The sequence below is a fragment of the Cetorhinus maximus genome, chromosome 10 (genome assembly GCF_964194155.1).
Source record: "Cetorhinus maximus chromosome 10, sCetMax3.hap1.1, whole genome shotgun sequence".
NCBI lineage: Eukaryota > Metazoa > Chordata > Chondrichthyes > Lamniformes > Cetorhinidae > Cetorhinus > Cetorhinus maximus.
The window spans coordinates 43,019,984-43,044,232 of record NC_135888.1 but is presented as its reverse complement, the minus strand read 5'-3'; the positions used below and the strand labels follow the sequence as shown (position 1 = coordinate 43,044,232).

At 43.8% G+C, this 24,249-nt stretch overlaps 1 protein-coding gene across 3 annotated transcripts in view; it reads left to right on the top strand.

Moving 5' to 3' along the window:
- Positions 1-24,249, top strand: part of LOC144685629 (neural proliferation differentiation and control protein 1-like) — a 193,091-nt gene that overhangs the window by 82,815 nt on the left and 86,027 nt on the right. For all 3 annotated transcript variants that reach the window (XM_078550352.1, XM_078550353.1, XM_078550354.1), the window contains exon 2: positions 14,535-14,666. In XM_078550352.1, the coding sequence (XP_078406478.1) occupies positions 14,535-14,666 (132 nt within the window). The remainder of the gene's footprint in view (positions 1-14,534; positions 14,667-24,249) is intronic.

Sequence of the window (24,249 nt, the reverse complement as noted above, 5' to 3'; positions counted from 1 at the left end):
ACTGTGTGTCGCTGGTGGAGGAAATTAATGTTTATGGTGCTGGAAGGGCTGCTGATCAAGAGGGCTGCTTTGTTATGGACTAATGTCTTGAGTGTTGTTGGAACCGCACTCATCCAGGTAAGTGGAGGGTATTCCATCACTCTCCTGACTTGTGCCTCATAGATGGTGGACATGCTTTGGGGAGTCAGGTGAGTTACTCGCCTCAGAATTCCCAGCCTCTCACCTGCTGTTGTAGCCACAGTATTCATAAGGCTGGTCGCATTCAGTTTCTGGTAAATGGTAATCCGCAGGATGTTGATAGTGGAGGAATCAACGACAGTACTGCCAATGAATGTCAAGGGGCGATTGTTAAAATTTCTCCTGTTGGAGATGGTCATTTCATGGTACTTGTGTGGTGCGAATTTCACTTGCCACTTAGCCCAATCCTGAATGTTGTCCAGGCTTTGCTCATATGGGCATGGACTGCTTCAGTATCTGAGGAGTTAACTGGGTGCCTAACATAAATTCCTGAAGCATAACATCACACATTGATTAGCATAAAAAGTCCACGTATATTGTTTTAGGTGAGGCAAGCATTGATGGGAAAATAAACAATTTAAAAATTATGAAGTTGAAGGGTCCCACCAAAATATTAACTATTCTATCATCATCCCCATCTATAATGAGGTGTTTTCAGAATATTCCATTTTTAAATCCTTACTGTTACGCAACAAGGTGATGTATTTCGATTTTAGATACCAACTGCATTCGAAATGTTTTGGGCGGATATATGAACATGTGCCAAATGGTCTTATCCATAAGTATCTTATGGGCTTGTGTGCCCTCTGAAATGTATAGCTTATTAGAGAAGTAAACATTCCACTATTTATACCACCAATGAGGGAGATTGGAAATGGAATGGCCTGCCGGCTGATTGATTCATTCTGATTTATACCTGGTTCTGAATAATGGAATGGAATCCCTTTCACTTGTTTATGCCCTACTTGTCACAGTAGCTCTCATGAAGAACTGTTTTGCCACCAGTATGATTTACTATACTGTTCTTCACAGATGCCCTGAGCACTAGCCCTTTTTTGAGAATACAAACAATATACTGTTGGATCAATAGTTTGACTATTGTTTCACTGTGGATGCATTTGATTGGACATTTTTACTGGTAAATAAGGTAATCCAGCTATGGTCATCCTTTGAGAGCAAAACAGGTCTTCAGAGAATATGTGCATGATGATGTGCTTGCCATTACAGAGCCACGTTTGTATTATGAATCAACCTGCAACAAGCTACTGCTGTGGAAATGAACCTACCTCCCCTTGGTTCGCAGAAAGCTATATTCAGCTTGAAATGTTAATTCTGTTTCTCTCTCCACAGATGCTGCTGGACCTGCTGACTCTTTCCAGTACTGTTTCTATTTCAGGTTTTCAGCATCCACAGCATTTTGCTTTTATTATCCTGCTGTGGAAATGCTTGTCTAAAACAGGTTTTACATGGTGGCTTTCTTATTCATTATAATTTTTGTGCCTGGTTTTTACTTTGACTCGTATACCTCATTTGAAGTGTATTTGCAGTCAGATGCAAGTCCTCATGGGCATTGCCTTTTCAAATGGCTTTCTCTGCTGTTGGCTTCACGTTCTCACTTAGTCACGTCTGACCTGAAATATCTGCAGCCAAGGGGTAAACTAATATCTTGAATTCACCCCGCCTGGCTTTTTCACTTTTTTTTCTAAAATGTACTTCGTTTATGAAATTTGTAAACGTACTTTGCAAAACATTTCAAATCAGACATTACAGAAAATACAATAAAATTCAACTTTTCTCCTTAGAGCATGTCGTACTCTGAAGTGCCTCAATACAATGGCAGCCTTCAGTGGATTTTCTCATTTTACTGTATTTCTGCTGACAGTGAGAATTTGGTTACTTTGTGCTGAAGTGCATTTCAGTGGCAGCAGCTCCCATGCAGTCTCACGAAAGTGCCACTTGCAAATGTGAGCCAAGGTAGTGAATGTGGGCAGGCATGTTAAACTTGGGCCAACCACCAGCCAGTATCCATCTAAGTGTACTTGAGCAGGGTGCCCTCACTGAATTTGTCCTCCCCTAGTTTGGAGATGTTGTGAATAATTTATGCTCCCATTGCTAGGAATGGGGAAATAAAAGAGATGACTGCATGCAAGAAGAAGACTTCTGTATCCCTGTGAAGATGAATTGGGCAAAAGTTGAGCATCCATAGCTTAATTTAGATTAAGGTAAAAATGGATAAATATGACTCTAAACAAAAAGGATTCAACTACAATTACCCGAATGGCTTTTGAAAAGCTTTCTGGTCTAGTGGATGAAGGCCATGCTGTTTTTTCACTAATCCGTGCAGGCTAAAAGGTTACGAGTTTATGCTCGATTAGCTGTTCTCAACTGGGAGTACCAGAGTTGGGCTTGTTGTCCCTGGGCTATGAGGGGGAAATTTTATTTCGATTCTCACTCCTGATCACTATACAGTAACTTTGGTTGAAAAGTGTTTATTTGGATGAAATGTGATTAGGCTTGATTGTAATGTAGAAAAGCCCGCGAATATTCAGAGGTTGCAATAATCACTCGGGTGAAATATCAGTGGTAGGGCTGAATATTCTGGGGTACGGATGGCTCACCCCCTACCCCCCGGAAGCAAAGTTGGCATGGAGCCAACCCACTCCACGTTGGCTGACCCCACAACCATAGGTGTGCTAAACAGGGCCAGTGTGGGACTTCCGCCCCCTCACTGGGGAGGCATTCCTGCATTTGGGAGCTGCCAGTTAATCTGATTGGCCAGCTGCTCCAAGAGTGCATTAGTGGCAGCTGCTGGGACTGTAACAAGGAACAAGAAGGAGCAGTGGATCCCTGCAAACAGCTAAGTCCAGGGCCTTGGATAGGGATGGTTTGGACAGGTTGGGGAGGGGGTGGGGTTGGTGGGTTTAAGGCAGCAGGTGGGTAGGAAGAAAGGGGCAGGGGTTCTGTCTTGGGGGGATGCCCTCCCCCACCTCCCATCTGCAATGGACAGCCCCTGAAGATAGAACCACCCCACTCCCTTTCTGCCCTTTGAAGAATTTATTTTTTTTAAAAATCAGGCTGCACACTCATCCCCAATTGCCCATGACAAATGTTTTATGGCATAGGCAGTGTATTATTAGGGTCAGTTGGTTTGGTAGTAAGCCTAATTGACCCTTGATTTTCTATTTAAATATGACAGGTGGGCTACCAATTTCGGTGCCCATCCACCCCTTGTTTTATGAGAGTGAGTTTGGAGGTGAGTGTGGTGGAGTGGGTACTCACCCTATTTTATGTGCCCCCCGACCCCCTGCTGAAAACACGCCCAAGGGGGTATGTAAAATGTAGCCCGTGCTTTGTGTCTTTGGAGCCTTTCGCCAATTTCCCTAGCAGGAATCTGGATCTTCAGGACAGGAGAAAAGCAGGTGAAGATTGGCAGGGAAGACGTTGAAAGAGAGAACTAATGCAAATTTCTACTATCTTAACCTGCAACATAGTTTTATGAACCTGTTTTAAACCCCCCACCCGACAACCACCCCATTTGCTCTTTCTAATAAAATTTGCTGCATTTTTAGCATTACCTATTAGCATTACATGGACCTGCAGCCTGCATTCTAGAATGGTGCCCACTACAGTACTGTATGCTTCCCAGTGGCATATATTGAAATTATGTCACATATAAAATAGAAAAAACAAACTCAGCAAACCACTGCATTTCCTTTCATGTTATATTGAGTTTGGCATCAATAACCCCTTTTTTATGTTGCAGAGAAATTGTAGGCAAATGAATGAATATATATGCCACTGAAAGTTAAAGATTATGCTCCAATTCTAATCATTACAGCTTTTCATAATGCCTGTCCCGAAGTAGCCACCAGTATATTAAATGTTATACAGATTAAAACTGAAACCATCAGAGGACTGTTCGGTGCAGTAGGTTAGTGTCTATTTCCTAACCCGCAGCAGGTCCTGTTCATCTATCAACGCCTTGTTTGCTGACCTTTGTTGGCTCCTGGTCTGACAACGCCCCGATTTTAAAATTCTCATCTTTGTTTTCATTTTCATGTCCATGACTTTACCCTTCCCTGTCCCTACCTCCAGCCTTGCAGCCCCCTCAAGATCTCTGAATTCCTCCTAGTTGTGACCTGTGGATCCCCGATTTTAATTACTCCATTACTGGGGCCCATGCCTCTAGCCTCCTAAGCTCAAAGCTCTGGAATTTCCTCCCTCAACCACTGCGCTTCTCTCTCTCCTCCTTTAGGAGACTTATGAAATCCTACTCCTTTGACCAAACTTTAGGCCAACTCCTTGTGCGGCTTGGTGTCAAATTTCATGAATGTTCTTGTGAAGCAGCTTGGGACAGTTTGCTATGTTAAAGGTGCTATATAAATACAAATTGTTGCTAGCATACTGGCTTTGGCCCTTGGCAGCCTGGCATGGAACTGAGGCCAACCTGATGGATTGCAACTTTCCTCCATCTGTTGGCTGTAAAGATCTGCGAAATAAGCTTTGGAAGTCTTGAACTAATTTTTTGTGGGTATAATAAGTACAAAACTTCCACAACTCAGTAGTCAATTAGCCATGTGGCTTTGGAAAAAAGCAGTGTAGTGAGTGCATTTAGGAGACTGGTTTATTTGACCTGGGAATGCTGAAAATGGGAATGTGGTTCCTTCCTCAGTGCTAAGGTCCCATACAAAGTAAGCATAAAGTTCACCAATTGAGCCTTGATGGCTCAATGGGTAAAAACTTGGCTTGATGTGAGTCAGATTGATCAGGAAGGCTCTCATCTAGACTAAGAGAAACTTGCACACACAGGATGGTCCACAATAGGACTTGATGGCGAGCAATCAGCAGTGGGATAAGAACAGAAAATGCTGGAAATACTCAGGTCTGGCAGCATCTGTGGGGAGAGAAGCAGAGTTAACTTATCAGGTTGATAATCTTCTGTCAGGAAAAGTATTGTACCTGTCTTCCAGCTGCTAACTCAGTATCTATACTTATTACAATAATATTTACTTTCCCCATATTTCCACGTGGTTGTTTTCAAACTCATGCAAGTATTTATTATGTTCAAAAAACTGTGTTAACCTTGTGACTGTATCTTTGGTGCTGCAGTAGGTTACTTGGATACATGTGAAACCATTAGACAGTCGGTGGCAAAAACAAAATAAGACTGAAATTTGCATTAACAAATTCTGTGACGCTGGCTTGATGGCATGCAAGTGAACTATACAAACTAGAACAAAAACAAAATTACCTGGAAAAACTCAGCAAGTCTGGCAGCATCGGTGGAGAAGAAAAGAGTCGACGTTTCGAGTCCTCACGACCCTTCAACAGAACTGAGTATAGTTAGGAGAGGGGTGAAATATAAGCTGGTTTAAGGTGGGGGGGGTGGAGAGAGAAGTTGAGGGGGGGGTGTGGTTGTAGGGACAAGCAAGCAGTGATAGGAGCAGATAATCAAAAGATGTCACAGACAGAAGGATCAAAGAGGTGTTGAAGGTGGTGATATTATCTAAGAAAATGTGCTAATTAAGAATGGATGGCAGGACACTCAAGGTACAGCTCTAGTGGGGGTGGGGTGGAAAGGCTGGCAAGGTATTAGTTGTAGATTTAAAAATAATGGAAATAGGTGGGAAAAGAAGAATCTATATACATTATTGAAAAAAACAAAAGGGAGGGGGAAGAAACGGGGTGGGGTTGGGGGGGAGGGAGTTTAAGATCTAAAGTTGTTGAATTCAATATTCAGCCTGGAAGGCTGTAAAGTGCCTAGTCGGAAGATGAGGTGCTGTTCCTCCAGTTTGCGTTGGGCTTCACTGGAACAATGCAGCAAGCCAAGGACAGACATGTGGGCAAGAGAGCAGGGTGGAGTGTTAAAATGGCAAGCGACAGGGAGGTTTGGGTCTTTCTTGCGGACAGACCGCAGGTGTTCTGCAAAGCGGTCGCCCAGTTTGCGTTTGGTCTCTCCAATGTAGAGGAGACCGCATTGGGAGCAACGAATGCAGTAGACTAAGTTAGGGGAAATGCAAGTGAAATGCTGCTTACAAACTAGAGTGTGCTAGGTTTGATGCTACACCTATGCTGAGTTTGCTGGTCTTAGCTGGAGTTGTCGTAGCAGGAAAATTGGCCTCAGCACTCTCGGGCTAGGAAGGGTAAAATTCAGCCAAGTTCCATTCACAAGCAAACAGCCTACTGAGATTACTTGTGGAGGGACAGGAAGAATGCTCAATTGGGTGAGGTAAAGAAGGCAGCTGGTGCCAGTGACAGCATATTCCAGAATGATTTGGCACTCTCAGAAGAGTAGTGGGAAATTGAGCCTGTCTTCTGGAACATTTTTTCTTGAAAAAACAAAATATGGTAATTTTTCACTTTGTATCAAACTTCACTTTGAACCTAATAGTGAAATATTTTCCTATGTTATCCTATTCAAGAAGAATTGTCAATACTAAGCCTTGCTGACAGGGCTTATTTGTCATTAATTGGGAATAATTTTAGCTGACATTTTTCTAAAGGTTGTGCTGGAGCTTTCACATTTTAACAGTCTCATCCAGTTAAACTGTCAGGCAAGTAAATTATTCGTGTCATTGTAGATTTGTTAGTGTGTTGCGGCATCTGCCATTCTTAGCGGTTTTACCAATTGAAGCTCTTGTAATCTAGTGTCAATTGTCACTTGTCATCGTCGTCATCAATTGGAATGCCCTGCTCCTGGAGTCAAAGACATGGTGAGGAAATTTAAACCACCCACCCAACATTGATGGCGGGGGTGTGGCGTTAAGATCTTGACATCTTTCCTAAAGCGCAGTTTCCAGAATTGGACACACTATTCCAGTTATGGCCTAACCAGCAGTTTACAAAGGCTTAGCATTACTTCCTTGCTTTTGTACTTTTGTGCTTCTATTTTTAAAGTCAGGAAATCTGGATACCTTTTTATCAACCATTTCATCTTGCCCTGCCATTTTCAAAGATTTGTGTACGTAGACTCCCTGGTGTGCCTATTCCTACATACCCTTTAAAATTACGCCATTTAAATTTTATTGTCTCTTGATTCTTCACATCAAAACGAAACACGTCACACTTCTCTGCTTTAACTTTCATCTGCCATTTATCCTTCCATTTCACTTGTCTACATCCTCCTGAAGATCGCTACTATATCTTCCTCACTGTTTACTGCAGTTGAGTTTTGAGCCATCTGTGTGCTTTGAAGTTATGCCCTGTATACCCAAGCCTAGGTCATTAATATATATCAGAGAGAGAGAGCAGTGGTCCTCATACCCAGCCCTGGGAATACCACTGTGTTCCCTTCCCTTCAGTCTGACAAACAACCATTCATCACTCTCTTCCTGTGCCTTAGCCAATTTCATATCCACACTTGTGCCAAGGTAACAAAAAGATAAAACACTGCAAATGCTGGAAATCTGATTTAAAAGTAGAAAATACTAGAAACAATCAATAGGTCAGGTAGCATCTGTGGAGACAGGAAGGTAAGTTCAACATCTCTGGTTTGTGACCTTTCCTGTTTCCAAATCTGCTGCCTGACCTGCAAAGCATTTCCAGCGTCTTCAGTTTTTATTGCACCAATGTAATTTGATTCCTTCAGAGTAAGGTGAAGCAGGGAATAACAATGGTTGTGTTGAATAGTATTTCTCTTGCAAACTGAAGCTATTGGAAAATCTACGCATTCTGACTTAATCTGCAAGCCTTGATTTATTGAAAAAGGAAATCTTGCAACCTGTCGCATTAGCTTTTGGTGGGTCTTTGTGCTGTCAGTGCAAGAGACTGTTCCACTTGCAAGACAGTATTGGCATAAAACAATACAGGGTAAATATAGAACTGATTAGAATCCAAATTAATTTCATTCTGCACATCTGCAACAGTGCACTCTAACCCTAAAAGTCAGATTAATAACTACCAAAATTGACTGGATTTTGGGGTTTATAGCCAGCAGAGATGAGGCATTATTTCTATTATCCCAGATAAATCTGAAAAAAAGTGTTGGAAAAACATGGGCCAATCATCATCTGAAAGAGAAGAAATAGGGTTAAATTTTTTTGAGGAATCCTTAATCAGAACTGGGCTGAATTCTGTTCCATGGCTGAGAAATGGAAAAACAGTGTGCTTTAACCTTGCCACTCATTTGTTTCCTAGCAGCAGCTCTTCAATGAATCTGACCTTTTTTGTGGCTTTCAGAGTCTCAACAAGGGCCTCAAAGATTTGCGCACTGGTTAAGTGGTAATCTTGGCTTCAGTGCAGTACTGAAGAAGCAGTGGAGTATAAGGGTCTGGCATATATAGGGTTAATGTGGCACTGAGTACAGTACATGGTGATGCAAGAAGGCACATAATGCAGAGCTAGGGTCAGTGTGGTGTTGGCCAGACGTGTTAAGACAGACATGGAGATAGCTCTTTGGCCTGTACCCTTTACTGTATATATGTATGTTGTTGTAAGTAGTTAATAAAGACTTGCTGTTAATATAGAGAAGACTACGAAGACTTCCTCAGCGAATACATTCTGTAACCAACACATTACAATATGGCAGTAGGATCAAAAAACTTCCAACCTTGCAATGCTGAAAAACTAAAAAAGAAAATCTTCAATGGATTCTGAGCTGATAGAAGTTCCCAACTGAAGCTATAGACGTGGAGAAAATTCACCAGAAAACAGTCCAGACAAAGAGCCTGGAAACTAAAGGCAAAAGTCTTATTCAGCAGAAGACTCCATAGATTCTCCCTTGCAAGTCCAGCTTCAGCATGCGGAGCCTATAAAAAAATTCTTTCGAGTTATCAACAGTCACAGATTGCAACTCTTTCGAGTACAATCACAGTTCTTGGTTTCTGGGAGTGGGACATGAACCCACAACCCTCTGATTCAAAGGCGAGGGTGCTATGAACTGAGCCACAGCTGGAGCCTATAGCCTGCAAAGGTGAATTAAGTCATTTTAACTTTCAGGCTGCAGCCAGTCCTGAGAAGCCCCTTCTAATTCAGTCAGAAGCACCATTTGAGCGAAATCCATTGCTAATCCTAATCCCTGACTCCGAGCCTCAACACGTAGTCTCCGAGTTGAAAAGGGGGAAAAAATAATTAACTTAACCCTTGGAAACCTCGTGAACATCTGAATCCTTACACAGCAAGCCTGTGGTTAATTTGAATACCTCGCTTCTCACAGTACTAATTCGTTGAATTAAAGAAGTCAGCAGACAGCTGACCCATGCAGCCATTGTTTTAAAAAAAAATTTCAGCCAGAAGCGTGCCACCACCATTTTGCAAGAGCCCACCAAAACCCCACTAAGTGCAGGCATTCCTCTGTCTCAGAAGAGACTGGCGATGCCATCTTGGAATCTAGACTCTTGAAACAAGCTTCATGGGGGGGGGTGGCGAAGGAAAAGGGTTTTTAAAAAAAAAGCAAAAGGCAGAGTAAAAATTGTTTTGAAATTGATTGCCAAAGCTCAGGAGCAAATTGCTGGCATACCCTTAATTCAAAAGTTTTTTTGTTTTGTAGTGTTAAACAGCTGATAAGTTTCCAAAAATGTCCATGAACATAGTGGGAGCCCGCCAAACCTGACGATATATGGGAAGATCAGCTAAAGAAAAAACAGCGCTTGCGGAGCCATTTTGAAGAAAGAAAAAGGTTACTGCACAACCATTCATAAAAGAGCAATGGCATTTAAAGCTTTAACTGCAAGAAAAAAAAAGGCCATGGATCATAAATGCAACTTATCAGAATTTAGACTCATCTCGGCCAAACCTAACGAAAAATCGGGTGTCCTGGGGAACGGAATTTTTAAACCACTGGGGACCATCAGGTTTCAGAAGTTGTCCAGATTAACACATTTTTATCCTTGTTTGGTGAACTTGCTGATGATGTAAACCTAATGCAGTGCATTGATGAGTCCTCAACCAGCTTTGATGAAATATTAACAGTCTTAATCTTCAAGTGGAGGAGTGTGCAGAATTTAAAAAAGAGGCATGGAAAGCTCCCAGCAAACCGTTGAAAAGACAACAGACAACACCCAAACAAATCACACTAAGGCACCAGAGGGACACAGAACTTTCTGGAAGCCCCAGTAATATATCTATGGGAAGCCCAAGGCAGAAGATGTGGGCATGTTGCTAGAATTGCCAGAAGCTGGTAGTGGATAGCAAGGAAAAAGCCCTGCAGCAGGCGGATCAAAAAAAAAGCAGAAGTACAATCAGAATGTTCGTCTCAAAGCTGAGATGGAGGTACTCAACCTGAAGTAGAGCCAGGCATGATGACAGGCAAGAAAGGCACTCTCAGAAGTCATTGCCTTGAAAGACTCTTTGAAGAACCAATACATGCCCTTGGAAGAACATGAGTGGCAAAGATGTTGAACGCTACTCCAGAAAAAGCTGCCTTGGAGCTGTCAACAATGACAAAACTATACACTGATATGCAGAGTGAGAAGACAAGAGCTGAAAAAGAAAATAAACAGTTGAAAGAGCAACTAATTGTCCTTCAGAATCAGATTCAAAAACATGCAGTTCCTTTCAGCAACATGACAGCATAAGGAATGGCAGTACAACAGAACAAGCTCAAGCTCTGGTAAATTACAAGAAAACTAGACAAGCACTTGAGCTTCACAATGAAAAGGAAAATCTGTTCAAGGACCTTCACACACGACAAGGATCCCTCTGGCCTGAGTTTGTCCCTTAGGAACACTACACCGTGAAACAAAATAAATGTAATGCCCCTGTGAAAGAACTGACAAACCAGTTTTCGGAGAAGACTCCAGAATACCCACTATTCCAGGAGGAAGCCGAGAGGTACAGGAAGGAGACTGCAGTGCTGAAGGAAACTGTTGCACAATTGGAAGGAAACTTGGAAGAACAATACATTCCAAAAGAGATGTACGAAGAGGTGAAAATCAAGAACGTAGACTGGCAAGCGAAGGTAGAAGTTCTCACTAAAGAGTGTGAGGTTTTTCAAAAATAATTGGAAGAAACGCAATTCCAGGATGTGAACTTAAAAGGTAGCACAGAGGGATTACAGTCTGGCAAGGAAAAACCGATCAGTAGAGAGAATACGACATGGGGCAGCAAAAAGATCCTTGAGCTGATGTACGTAATCCGTAACCAGCCTTTCTCTCTCCTGAGCAGGGTTTCCTGTGTCACCCTGGATCTCCTCCAGACGGCAGAGGAAATCAAGGCTATCACTGTCATTGGCACTAGACAGTATTTAGACATGGATTTCACCTTTGATCTTTCTTTTCCCCTTGTGAAGCAGGTTTGTTCATTATCATTCTAGGTACTGGAAAGCCCCCAATGGTCAGACCAATCTAAGGCCCACGGAATTACCATGGCACCTCTGGTACAAGTGTTAACAGAGAATGATCAGTCTGAGAAGCCTCTATCTTCAACTATGACAATGGTATAGATAATCGACACAGCAGCCACTGTGCACACATTGCACGTTCCAGCCAGCATGCCACAACCACAAGAGATGCTGGAATTTGGTAACAGTCTCTCACCACCATCAACAACAAAACAGAGGTGAGCATGCCACCAAACCTTTTTCTTGCCACAGAAAAGCTCTTCTTCAGGCTCAAAGGGCTTTGAGATGGCCCACACGGAGAAAAAAGGAAAAGCAGCGCCAAGGAGACAAATACCATGTTTGTCCACCCTGTTAGAAATGATCAAGAGCAAAAGTAACCAAGAATCAATGCAGCAGACAAACCGACCAGGCGTGGACCAACATTAAGCAATGGAAGAAAAGAAGGAAAGCATACCCAAATGCCAGTCCAACCAGCAGAGTCCACCACTCTTCCGACAGAACAGTGAACGAGATGTGGAAGGGTTATAAGGCCTCCAGATAACCTGAACCTCTAACTTCAAGGACTTGAAAGGGGGAGATGGGGTGGTGAGAATGTTGTTAATGCTTATACTGCAATAATAATAATGTTGAAATAGCATTAAGGTTGTAACAATAAGGTAAATGCATGAGACTTTTAACAATGCAAGACTTGAAGTTAGCTAATGTAACTCTGTGTCCATGGGATAAAGACTTACGGGGAGTACAGTACTGCCCACAGAGTGATGTAAGGAGGCACATGACTGACAGCTCGGGTCAGTATGGTGTTGGCCAGAGATGTGATTAGACTTTGACATGGAGACAGCTCCTTGCCTGTACCCATGACTGTATGTACGTATAAAGTTAGAAATAGTTAACAAAGACTTGCTGTTCACATACAGAAGACTACGAAGACTTGTTTAACAGCCACGTTCTGTAACCAACACCATTAGAATGCAGAGCACCATTAGAGGTCTTTCAGATGAGATATTGAAGCGAATACACATCTTCCCGCTCAGGTGGATGTAAAAGATTTTGTGGCACTTCTAAAATAAGCACAGGACTCCTGGCATGGCCAAAATTTATCCCTCAACCAATGCTATTAAGAGTAGATTATCTTGCCTTTGTATGCAAATTGACATACGTTTTCTTGTTTTACAACAGTAGCTGGCTGTTGGAGATGTTAGTGTATGATTATAGGAAGCGCAAGAGGATTTTCATGTCTTACTGCACTACCTTATTTACTATACATTGGCTGTGGGGCACTTTGGGACATCCTAAAATCATGAAAGGTGATATGTAATTGCAAACTCTTCTTGGTTTCGGTATTAGAAGTGGAGAAATATAGATGAAGTGAAATACCTGATTTAGTCCAAAGATAATTGAGAAAACAAGGTTTATAGGTCCATTGGTCTGAATATTAATCGTTATCGTAGTGATGTATCATTCTTGAAATATTCAAATACAGCAATCTAAGAAAAAAAAGAAAACCAGTGAAGTTGCCACAGTTTAATTGGAGTGATTATTTAATATGCACCAGTGGGATACACATGCAATAATTCTTTGAGAATTTCACTGAAGACTATTGAAATTTATTTTCACTCCATTCTTTCTACCAGTTCCCTGGTCTGCTTATACACACGAATAGCACATTGAGCTACTGGAAGAGGTTCCTACTAACTTGAACATTTTCCCACTACTTTTCCCTCTGCCCCAGCTCAGCTTTGCTTATTTTGGGCAAGTGCTGGATCTCTATGCTCAATGTCTCGAGCAGTTTGAGATTACAGGAGACAGTGGGAACAAATGCATCCCATTGAGTCACGCTGTCATGTGTTGCTGCCATAAAGAATAGGCTACCTGAATAAAGGGTATGAAGCTGCCCCTCCTCCTGCTCCCGCCCCATCTGCTCACCACCTCTGCCCTGCTACCCCTCCTCCTCCCTCTGCTGCCCCTCCTCCTCCAGTTGCCCCCCGTCCTCCACCCCGCTGCCCCCTCCTCCACCAGGCCCTCGCTGCCCCCACTGACCACCACCCTCCACCAGGCCCCTGCTGCCACCCCTCCTCCACCAGACCCCCGCTGACCCCCCTCCTCCACCAGGCCCCCGCTGACCCTCCTCCTCCACCAGGCCCCCGCTGACCCCCCTCATCCACCAGGCCCTCGCTGCCCCCACTGACCACCACCCTCCACCAGGCCCCTGCTGTCACCCCTCCTCCACCAGACCCCCGCTGACCCCCCTCCTCCACCAGGCCCCCGCTGACCCCCCTCCTCCACCAGGCCCCCGCTGACCCCCCCTCCTCCACCAGGCCCCCGCTGACCCCCCTCCTCCTCCACCAGGCCCCCGCTGACCCCCCTCCTCCACCAGGCCCCCGCTGACCCCCCCCCTCCTCCAGGCCCCCGCTGACCCCCCTCCTCCACCAGGCCCCCGCTGACCCCCCTCCTCCACCAGGCCCCTGCTGACCCCCCTCCTCCTCCTCCAGTCCCCCGCTGCCCCCCTCCTCCTCCTCCAGTCCCCCGCTGCCCCCCTCCAGCCCCCCCCCCCCAACCCATGCGGCCACTCTTTCTCCTCTTCCACCACACTTTCCCCATAGTGTTGCAGTCTTTTTTTTATCAAGTATCTATGTATCCAGTTACCTTTGAAAAGTTGCTGTTTTATCTGCTTCACTATCCTTTGAGGTGTTTAATTCTAGATCATAACTAGTAGCATTTCATGTACCATTTTTTTGGCCAATTATCTGAAATCTGCACTCCTTGGTTACCAACCTACCTGCCAGTGGAAACAGTTTTATTCTTATTTACTCTATCAGTGCACCTCATAACTTTGAATCTAGCTCTTGGCCTGGCACATAGTATAGTTGAGAGCACCAGGGTAAACCCTTGGTGATTGAAGATGCAAGGATTGAGAATAGGGGAAGTTGGTTGGGTGTTGGAGACACCAGTGTTACCCAGTGTTTGATATACATACAGGACGCACAAGGCGATTATGTATGTTTTCTCTACAAACTGTAGTAGCTATTTTGCGATACATCACATGTTATATGTGCCTTCAACACTGTTCTGTAACTTCACAATAAGAAACCTATTTGAACGGGAAGAGTTAAGTACTAACTGATGACAGATGGTACTGAAGTTGGAATAAAGAGTTTGTTTTGTCTGTTGTTGGCCTTTTTAAAAGGCTCAAGATCTTAAAGTTTGCTGTACTGATTTTCACCTCTGTGTCCTTCAGCTGGAATCTGCCCCAAAAAATTGGACTGCACCATTAAACGACGGGAATTTTGCACGCTTGGATTGGATAGGTGTGGGCCATGTCTTTCTCAGTTTGTTGAAGATGAGAAAGGAAACTGTGTAGAGAAGCATGGTGAGTAATGAACAAATTTGAGTTTTGTCTTTATTTGGGTTCTTTGCATCCACCTGTGGACTTTGAGCAAAAGGTACTGAATTTGGGGCCCATGGATAGGATGTTTATATTGTGTGTCTGCGTATGTGGTTTCCCACCGCTTTCATTGGTTTATTGTATACATGCTGCTTTGTAGTGCAGGTAGACGGTTTAAAAATGCTTGAAGTTCGAGCAGCCCGACAGCTTAGATCACATAACTCCCCACAGCTCCACAGTTTGAACTTTTAGAAATGGAACCTAGTCTTCCTTACCCAGCCTGGTCTCTGTGACCTCAGTCCCACAAAAGTGTGCTTGCACTACTGCCCTTTGAGTTGGCCTCACAAACCACTGAGTTGCCGCACCATGTCTTCTCAGGGCAACTAGGAATGAACAATAAATGCTGGCCTTGCCAGTGATGTGCACATCTTGAGAATGAATTCAAACTAGTCTTGTTTTGTGCATCTGTTATTTGCTGTGTAACCCCCTAACCACCACCCTCCTAAAGTTACTTTTTAAAATAAAAATACCTCATTATACTGTATATATCTTTGTCACATGATGGATTATTTAATAGGCAAAATACTGCAGATGCTGGAAATCTGAAACAAAAACGGAAATAGCTGGAAAAACTCAGCAGGTCTGACGGCATCTGCGGAGAGGAATACAGTTAACGTTTTGAGTCCGTATGACTCTTCATCAGAACAAAGGAAAAATAGAAAAGAGGTGAAATATAAGCTGGTTGAGAGGGGTGGGACAGGTTGAGCTGGATAAAGGATCAGTGATAGGTGGAGGCAAAGAAGAGATTGCCAAAGATGTCATAGACAGAAGGACAAAGGGGTGTTAACGATAGTGATATTAGCTAAGGAATGTGCTAATGGTGACATTAAGGGTAGAAAGCAGGACGGGCACGTGACAGATAGCCCTAGTGAGATGGGGGGAAGGGATCGAAATAGGCTAAAAGGTGGAGATAAAACAATGGTTGGAAATAAACTTAAAAATAATAGAAATAGGTGGGAAAAGAAAAATATATTTTAAAAAAATATATATACTAAAAAAATTATAAATTATTGGGAAAAGGGGGATCAGAAAGGGGGTGGGAATGGAGGAGAGAGTTCATGATCTGAAGTTGTTGAACTCAGTGTTAAGTCCGGAAGGCTGTAAAGTGCCTAATCAGAAGATGAGGTGCTATTCCTCCAGTTTGCGTTGAGCTTCGCTGGAACATTGCAGCAGGCCAAGGGCAGACATGTGGGCATGGATGGTGTGTTGAAATGGCAAGTGACAGAGGTCTGGGTCATGCTTGCGGACAGACCGAAGGTGTTCTGCAAAGCGGTCACCCAGTCTGTGTTTGGTCTCTTCAATGTAGAGGAGGCCGCATTGGAACAGCGAATGCAGTGGACTAAATTGAGGGAAGTGCAAGTGAAGTGCTGCTTCACTTGAAAGGAGTGTTTGGGCCCTTGGACAATGAGGAGGGGGAAGTAAAGGGGCAGGTGTTGCACCTTCTGCGGTTGCATGGGAAGGTGCCGTGGGAGAGGGTTGAGGTGTTAGGGGGTGATGGAGGAGTGGACCAGGGTGTCCCGGAGGGAACGGTCCCTATGGAATGCCGACGGAGGGGGGTGAAGGGAAGATGTGTTCGGTGGTGGCATCATGGTGGAGTTGGCGGAAATGGCGGGGGATGATCCTTTGAATGCGGATGCTGGCGGGGTGATAAGTGAGGAGAAGGGGGACCCTATCATGGATCTGGGAGGGAGAGGAAGGTGTGAGGGATACGCGGAAGATGGGCCGGACACGGTTGAGGGCCCTGTCAACCACTGTGGGTGGAAAACTTCGGTTAAGGAAGAAGGAAGACATGTCAGAGGAACTGTTTTGGAAAGTGGCATCATCGGAACAGATGCGACGGAGGTGAAGGAACTCAATAATTGGAGTAGCAATGTTATGTTACTAGGAGGAACAGGGTTTATGGGCTTGGTATCTGTTGAGCCATTCAACAGGCTGTCTGTTACTTAAATATGTAAACAAGGCAACAGCAGTCCAGATTGGCACACTTTTTGCTGGCTTAATTGCTCCTCAACAACGGCACTGGCGAGATCCAGCAATCAAACTACTTAGCTAGTGATTTGTCACTTTGGGCTATATTCTATTGCTCTTAACCATTTACAAAAATAATGGACAAGAAAAGACCAGCTGGTCCATTAAACCAGCCCCTCACTCATAATGGCTAGAACATCATGACCAGAAGGTTTCTAACTCCCCTTAAGCTGTATCACCTACAGGAAGAGGCAAAAAAGCATCAATAAGTGGAAAAATTCCCCTCTGACCCTTTCAAGCAAACAAAAATTTTAACAGACAAATATATTCAGGTGTTAAGTGTACAGTTGGGCTATACTATCAAATGCCTAATGTAATAATGAAAGGCATTCATAGATGATTGTTGTCAATTATTGCTTTATCACAGTACAGCAATGGCCAGAATGGAGCTAGGGTGGAGTGTTAAATTAGTGACCCCACAGTAACATTTACAGGTGTGCTGTACATGGGCAAGCAATCAATCATGATGCTTGCCTCCAGAGAGAAGTTATGTACAGTTGCAGTTGACTAAAGATGCTGCTTTGATTATAACTACAGAATAAAATATGTAATGTGCATAAGCATCTATGTCTAATGGTTTTTCCATTAGCTGTTTTAAAAGCAGCCAGCCCCAGACTTCCCACTCTGGATTTTGCTTTCCAAAATATATTTGAAATCCTTTTATATTTAAAGGAAAATAATGTAACCTGGGTATAATTTTTTCCAAATGATATCACAGTAAGAAAACGGAGATTGAATGCCATTTTATCCAGAGTTGCATATAGAACTGTTGACTTTGCTGGATTACTTTTAAAATGTGAATGTTAAATCTTAATGGGGGCTGCCACTAAGATGGTGACTCAGCTGCTGTTGATTTGTATTGTTATGCAACATTCACATTTCAGCCTTGTAACACTCACCTGTTGTCTCCGTGGGTGGAAAAATCTAACCTTTCCTTAGTGAGGCATGTATGTTTGCTGTATGATTTGTCTGGAGCTTTCAGCACTAATCTTGCTGCAAAGTTCATGGTGTTCCTGGATTACTCCACATTTTGAATGTGAATTGAATTGAGTTACCTTGCCATTTTATAGCAAAGATTGCCCTTTTCAGTCCAGTCAGGATACAAGTCCCTAAAAAAAAATTCCCCCTCCCCAACTTGTGCTCCCTGCTGTCACCCCTGCTCATGCTGTGTCTAACCCTGACCTTTCATTTTGCTCCATAAGTTTTTTCTGTTTCTCTCTGTTTGCCTTTTTATTCACTGCTTCTCCCCTTTGCTTCTCTCCATTCCTGCATCTCAGCATGCCGCTTGTGTTCTCTACCAACCAATGCCCTCTCTGCAGCTGCTCTCACCCGGCTCCCCCAAATCCTCCTTTCTACCCACACCCCCTGCTCTCCCTCCCCTCCCCTCTGCACAAGGAGATTTGCTGGACTCGCTGGAAAATTTTCACTTTGTATAGCTCCCAAATAGACGCCAATATTCAAAGTTTTGATGTCCGCAAAATGTGTACAACAAATAGAGATAAGGGATTCATATTGTATGGTTTCAGTGTAGGAAAGCTATATAAATGAGGGTACTGTTTATTACAGAGGCAAGCACATGGGAGTCTAGGAAAGCAGATCTGTGTCCAGTGAAAATTTGAGTCACTTCCAGGATCACTGGCGATTGTTGAAGTGATCCTAAATTAATAAATCCGATTGACTTGGAGCCAAACTGATCTTCACTGGAATTTAAGGTAATCAATTGCTCCCCCTGATAGCTTTGTTTTCCTTGTCAGTAACTTGGGCAGTGATGATAGCACTGTGATACCCTGAATAACCAGCTTTGTGTAACACAGACCTCAGCATACTTGGACAAATTGCATGTTATGGAGCATTGATTGTAATTGTGGAAAATATCTGTTTTGGTTCCAGCTGTTCAAGTATTTACTTCAGTTATAGAATGGTTTGTCATGAATGGTGATTGAAGTTTCAAAATATAATTAGGAAAATATATTAGCTTTGTTTCAGTTCAATATGAAACAGTTGCTGTCCTCAGTAACTCTGAAATTACCTTGTTAATATCTAACCTAGTCAAGCATCCTTTTTCTGCAACAATGCCAAGCGAGAGTAGAGAAGGTGGAAGTATTCCAACCAAACTTGTATCCTCATCCAACATCTGTGCATCGTATTTTACCATCGGACTAGATTGTCATAAGCAGTCAGAAAACAGGTTCATTTATTTTTCCCTGCTTGAGTTGGGGATGCTAAGACCATGAGTACCCTCATTATTGCTGTAGTAATTATGGTTTTGTCAAATGTTGGACTGTACCTTTAAGAATAGTCCTGTGATGTAAGATAACACGATCTGTGTAAGCAGCGTGGACTACCTCCACAGTCAGTGTAGAGATAGAGATGGAGTTGAAAGCACATGTGTGGTTGCTGCTGGATGTATTGTAAATAAACCTAATATTTCCACTTAGAAAGTTGTTTGCAGATCAACTCTATTACAAATAGGCGACTAAGCCACACTACAACAATTGCCAAATGTTCAGATCAGCTAGGTATCATTACTGTACTCTGAACAGCACTTAATAGGAAGCCCATAGCGTTTAATAGGCTGTTAGAATGTTTTCTCAACAATGTCTCCCCTTTGTGGCCTAACTTTGGCCCCCGAGTGGACTTTTGCCACCGAATTTTTGACATTGTCTCCTATAGCCCTGATTTATTAATGCTATTAGAACATTGATGATATCTAAAGTATAAAAGTAACATCTATTTTTAACTAGCAAAGACCCGAAAATATTTTCAGTATACCTGGATTTCCAAAAGGCATTTGATATGGCGCCATACCAAAGGTTAATAGGCAAGATAAGGGTTCATGGAGTTGGGGATAGCATTTTAGCATGATAGAGGGTTGGTTAATGGATAGAAAGCAGAGAGTTGGTATGAAGGGGCAGTAGTATTGTCACTGGACTGGTAATCCGGAGACCCGAGGTAATGCTCTGGGGACTCGGGTTTGAATCCATGGTGGAATTTGAATTCAATAAAAACCTGGAACTAAAAGTCTAATGATAACCATGAATCCATTGTCGATTGCCATAAAAGCCCATCTGGTTACTAATGTCCTTTGGGGGAGGAAATCTGTCATCCTTACCTAGTCTGGCCTACACATGACTCCAAACCCACAGTGATGTGGTTGACTCTTAAATGCCCTAGCAATCCATTCGGTAGTATAAAATGGCTTAAAAAATCTAAAAGGATTGAAACCAGATGGGCCACTCGGCATCGGCCTAGGCACTTGGCCCGGTTGACCCAAAGTTGTTATTATCTGGGGGCTTGTCCCAAAATTGGGAGAGCTGTCTCACAGACTAGTCAAGCAAAAGCCTGACATAGTCATCCTCACGGAATCATACCTTACAGATAATGTTCCAGATATCACTTTCACCATCACCATCCCCATCCCTGTGTATGTCCTGTCCCACCGGCCGGACAGACCCAGCAGAGGTGGCGGCACCGTGGTATACAGTCGGGAGGGAGTTGCCCTGGGAGCCCTCAACATCGACTCTGGACCTCATGAAGTCTCATGGTATCAGGTCAAACATGGGCAAGGAAACCCCCTGCTGGTTACCGCGTACTGCCGCGCCTCCCCGCCCCAAGCTGATGAGTCAGTGCTCCTCCGTGTTGAACACCACTTGGAGGAAGCACTGAGGGTGGCAAGGACACAGAATGTACTCTGGGTGGGGGACTTCAATGTCCATCACCAGGAGTGGCTCAGCACCAGGACAGACTAGGCTGGCTGAGTCCTAAAGGACATAGCTGCTAGACTGCGGCAAGTGGTGACGGAACCCACAAGAGGGAAAAACATACTTGACCTCACCCTCACTAACCTGTCTGCCAGAGATGCATCTGTCCATGACAATATTGGTAGAAGTGACCACTGCACGGTCCTTGTGGAGACGAAGTCCCACCTTCACATTGAGGATACCCTCCATTGTGTTGTGTGGCACTACCGCCGTGCTAAATGGGATAGATTTCAAACAGATCTGTAAGTTCAACACTGGACATCCATGAGGTGCTGTGGGCCATCAGCAGGAGAATTGTACTCGACCACCATCTGTAACCTCATGGCCCGGCATATCCCCCACTCTATCATTACCACAAAGGCAGGGGAGCAATCTTGGTTCAATAAAGAGTGCCGGAGCAGCACCAGGCATATCTAAAAATGAGGTGTCAACTCGGTGAAGCTATAACACAGGACTACTTGCATGCCAAACAGCACAAGCAGCAAGTGATAGACAGAGCTAAGTGATTGCACAACCAACGGATCAGATCCAAGTTCTACAGTCCTGCCACATTTAGCTGTGAATGATGACAGACTATTAAACAATTCACTCGAAGAGGAGGCTCCACAAATATCCCCATCCTCAATGATGGGGGAGCCCAGCACATCAGTGCAAAAGATGAGTGTGAAGCATTTGCAACAATCTTCAGCTATAAGTGCCGAATGGATGATCCATCTCAGCCTCCTCCGGAGGTCCCCAGCATCACAGATGCCAGTCTTCAGCCAATTCGATTCACTCCATGTGATATCAAGAAACGGCTGAAGGCACTGGATACTGCAAAGGCAATATCCCAGCAATAGTACTGAAGACTTGTGTCCCAGAACCTACCGCACCCCAAGCCAAGCTGTTCCTGTACAGTTACAAGACTGGCATCATGGAAAATGCAATATGGAAAATTGTCCAGGTATGTCCTGTAACTCTTTCGAGTTACCAACAGTCACAGATTGCAACTCTTTTCGAGTACAATCACAGTTCTTGGTTTCCGGGAGTGGGACATGAACCCACAACCCTCTGATTCAAAGGCGAGGGTGCTATGAACTGAGCCACATGAAAAGCATTTCCAATCCAGTCAATTACCGCCCAATCAGTCTACTCGCGACCATCAGTGAGTGATGGAAGGTGTCATCAACAGAGCTATCAAGTGGCTCTAGCATAGCAGTAACCTGCTCACTGACACTCAGTTTGGTTTCTGTCAGGGCCACTCAACTCCTGACCTCATTACAGCCTTGGGTCAAAAAAGCTGAATTCCAGAGGTGAGGTGAAAGTGACTGGCCTTGACATCAAGGCAGCATTTGACAGAGTGTGGCATCAAGGAACCCTAGCAAAACTGGAGTCAATGCGAATCAGGGGGAAAAGCTTTCTGCTGGCTGGAGTCATACCTAGCACAAAGGAAGATGGTTGTGATTGTTGGAGGTCAATCATTTCAGTCCCAGGACAGCACTGCAGGGGTTCCTCAGTGTAGTGTCCTTGGCACAACCATCTTCAGCTGCTTCATCAATAACCTTCCTTCCATCATAAGGGCAGAAGTGGGGGTGTTCACTGATGATTGCACAATGTTCACCATTCGTGACTCCTCAGATACTGAAGCAGTCCATGTCCAAATGCAGCAAGGCCTGGACAATATTCAGCTTGGACTGACAAATGGCAAGTAACATTCATATCACAACTGCTAGGTAATGACCATCTCCAACAAGTGAGAATCTAACCATCAGCCCTTGCCATTCAGTGGCATTACCATTGCTGAATTCCCCCATTATCAACATCCTCGGCTAGCCATGTAACTACTGTGGCTGCAAGGGCAGGTCAGAGGTTAGAAATCCTGCAGCTAGTAGCTCACCTCTCTCCTCCTGACTCCCTGAAGCATGCCCACCATCTATAAGGCACAAGTCAGGAGTGTGATTGAATACTCTCCACTTGCCTGGATGAATGCAGTTCCAATAACACTCATGAAGCTTGTCACTATCAGGGCAAAGCAGCCCGCTTGATTGGCGGCACCCCATCCACAGACATCCACCCCCTTCATCACCGACACAGTGACAGCAGTGTGTATCATCTGCAAGGTGCACTGCAGGTACTCACCAAGTCTCCTTAGATAGCGCCTTCCAAACCTACAACCACTACCATCTAGAAGGACAAGGGCAGCAGATGCATGGGAATACCACTACCTGCAAGTTCCCCTCCAGGCCATACACCATCCTGACTTGAATATATATTGCTGTTCCTTCACTGTCACTGGGTCAAAACCCTGGAACTCCCTCCCTAACAGCACTGTGGGTGTACCTACACCATACGGACTGCAGTAGTTGAAGAAGGCAACTCACCGCCGCTGCCTCAAGGGAAATTAGGGATGGGCAATAAATGCTGGCCTAGCCAGTGACATCCACATCCCATGAATGAATAAAAAAAGGGGGCTTGTTCAAAGTTGGCGAGCAGTGAATAGTGGAGTGCCACAAGGATCAGTGCTGAGGCCTCAACCATTTATAATCTATATTAATAACTTAAATGAAGAGGCAGAGAGTAATGTATCTAATTTTGCTGATATTACCAAGCTAGCTGGGAGGTAAGCTGTGGGGAGGACACAGATGTTGCAAAGAGATATAGACCAGTTAAGTAAGTGGGCAACAAGATGGCAGATGGAGTATAATGTAGAGAAGTATGAAATTATTCACTTTGGTTGTATGAAAAAAAACCGAATATTTTTAAAAGATGTGAAGCTTCCAAGTGCTTATGTTCAAAGAGAATTGGAATGTGCTTGTACAAGGTATGCAGAAAGTTAGCATACAGGTGCAGCAAGCAATTAGGGAGGCAAATGGCATGTTAGCTTTTATTGCAGGGGGATTTGAGTACAAGAATAAAGAAGCATTGCTACAGTTGTACAAGGTTTTGGTGAGACCACATCTAGAATACTTTGTGCAATTTTGGTCTCCATGTTTAAGGAAGGATATACTTGCATTGGAGGCGGTACCGTGAAGGTTCACTAGATTGGTCGCTGGGAAGAGGGGGTTTCCCTGTGATGAGAGGCTAAGTAAATTGGGCTTATATTCACTGGAGTTTATAAGAATGAAAGGTGATCTCATTGAAACCTACAACATTCTTAAGGGGCTTAATAGGGTATATGCTGAGAGATTGTTTCACCAGTTGAGTCTATAACATGGGGTACAGCCTCAGGATAAGGGACCGATTATTTAGGACTGAAATGAGTAGAAAATACTTTATTCAAAGGGTTGTGAATCTTTGGAATTCTCTACCCCAGAATATTATGAACACTGTAACGTTAAATACATTTAAGGCTGGGATAGGCAGTTTTTTGGTGTCTCAGGGAATTAAGGGACATGGGGAGCAGACAGGAAAATGGAGTTGAAGCACAAGACAGCCATGATCATACTGAATATCAGAGCAGGCTCGATGGGTCATATGGTCTGTTGCTCCTTTGGCTCCTGATCTTGTGTCAAATTAGTATCTTTATCACAGCAATACTTTATTAAATGCAGAATTTCTATTTAATCCTTCACTCAAGACTTTTAACAGAGAATTAGAACTTCTAACTATATAAAGCTGTGCATATGTAAAAACAAGCCTAGGAATATAAATACAAATTTTGTCAAGAGCCTGGCATTGTGACTCGTTCATAGTCATAGTCTATAAAGGCCCAATTGGGAACTCTTCTCCTGAGTTAAAAT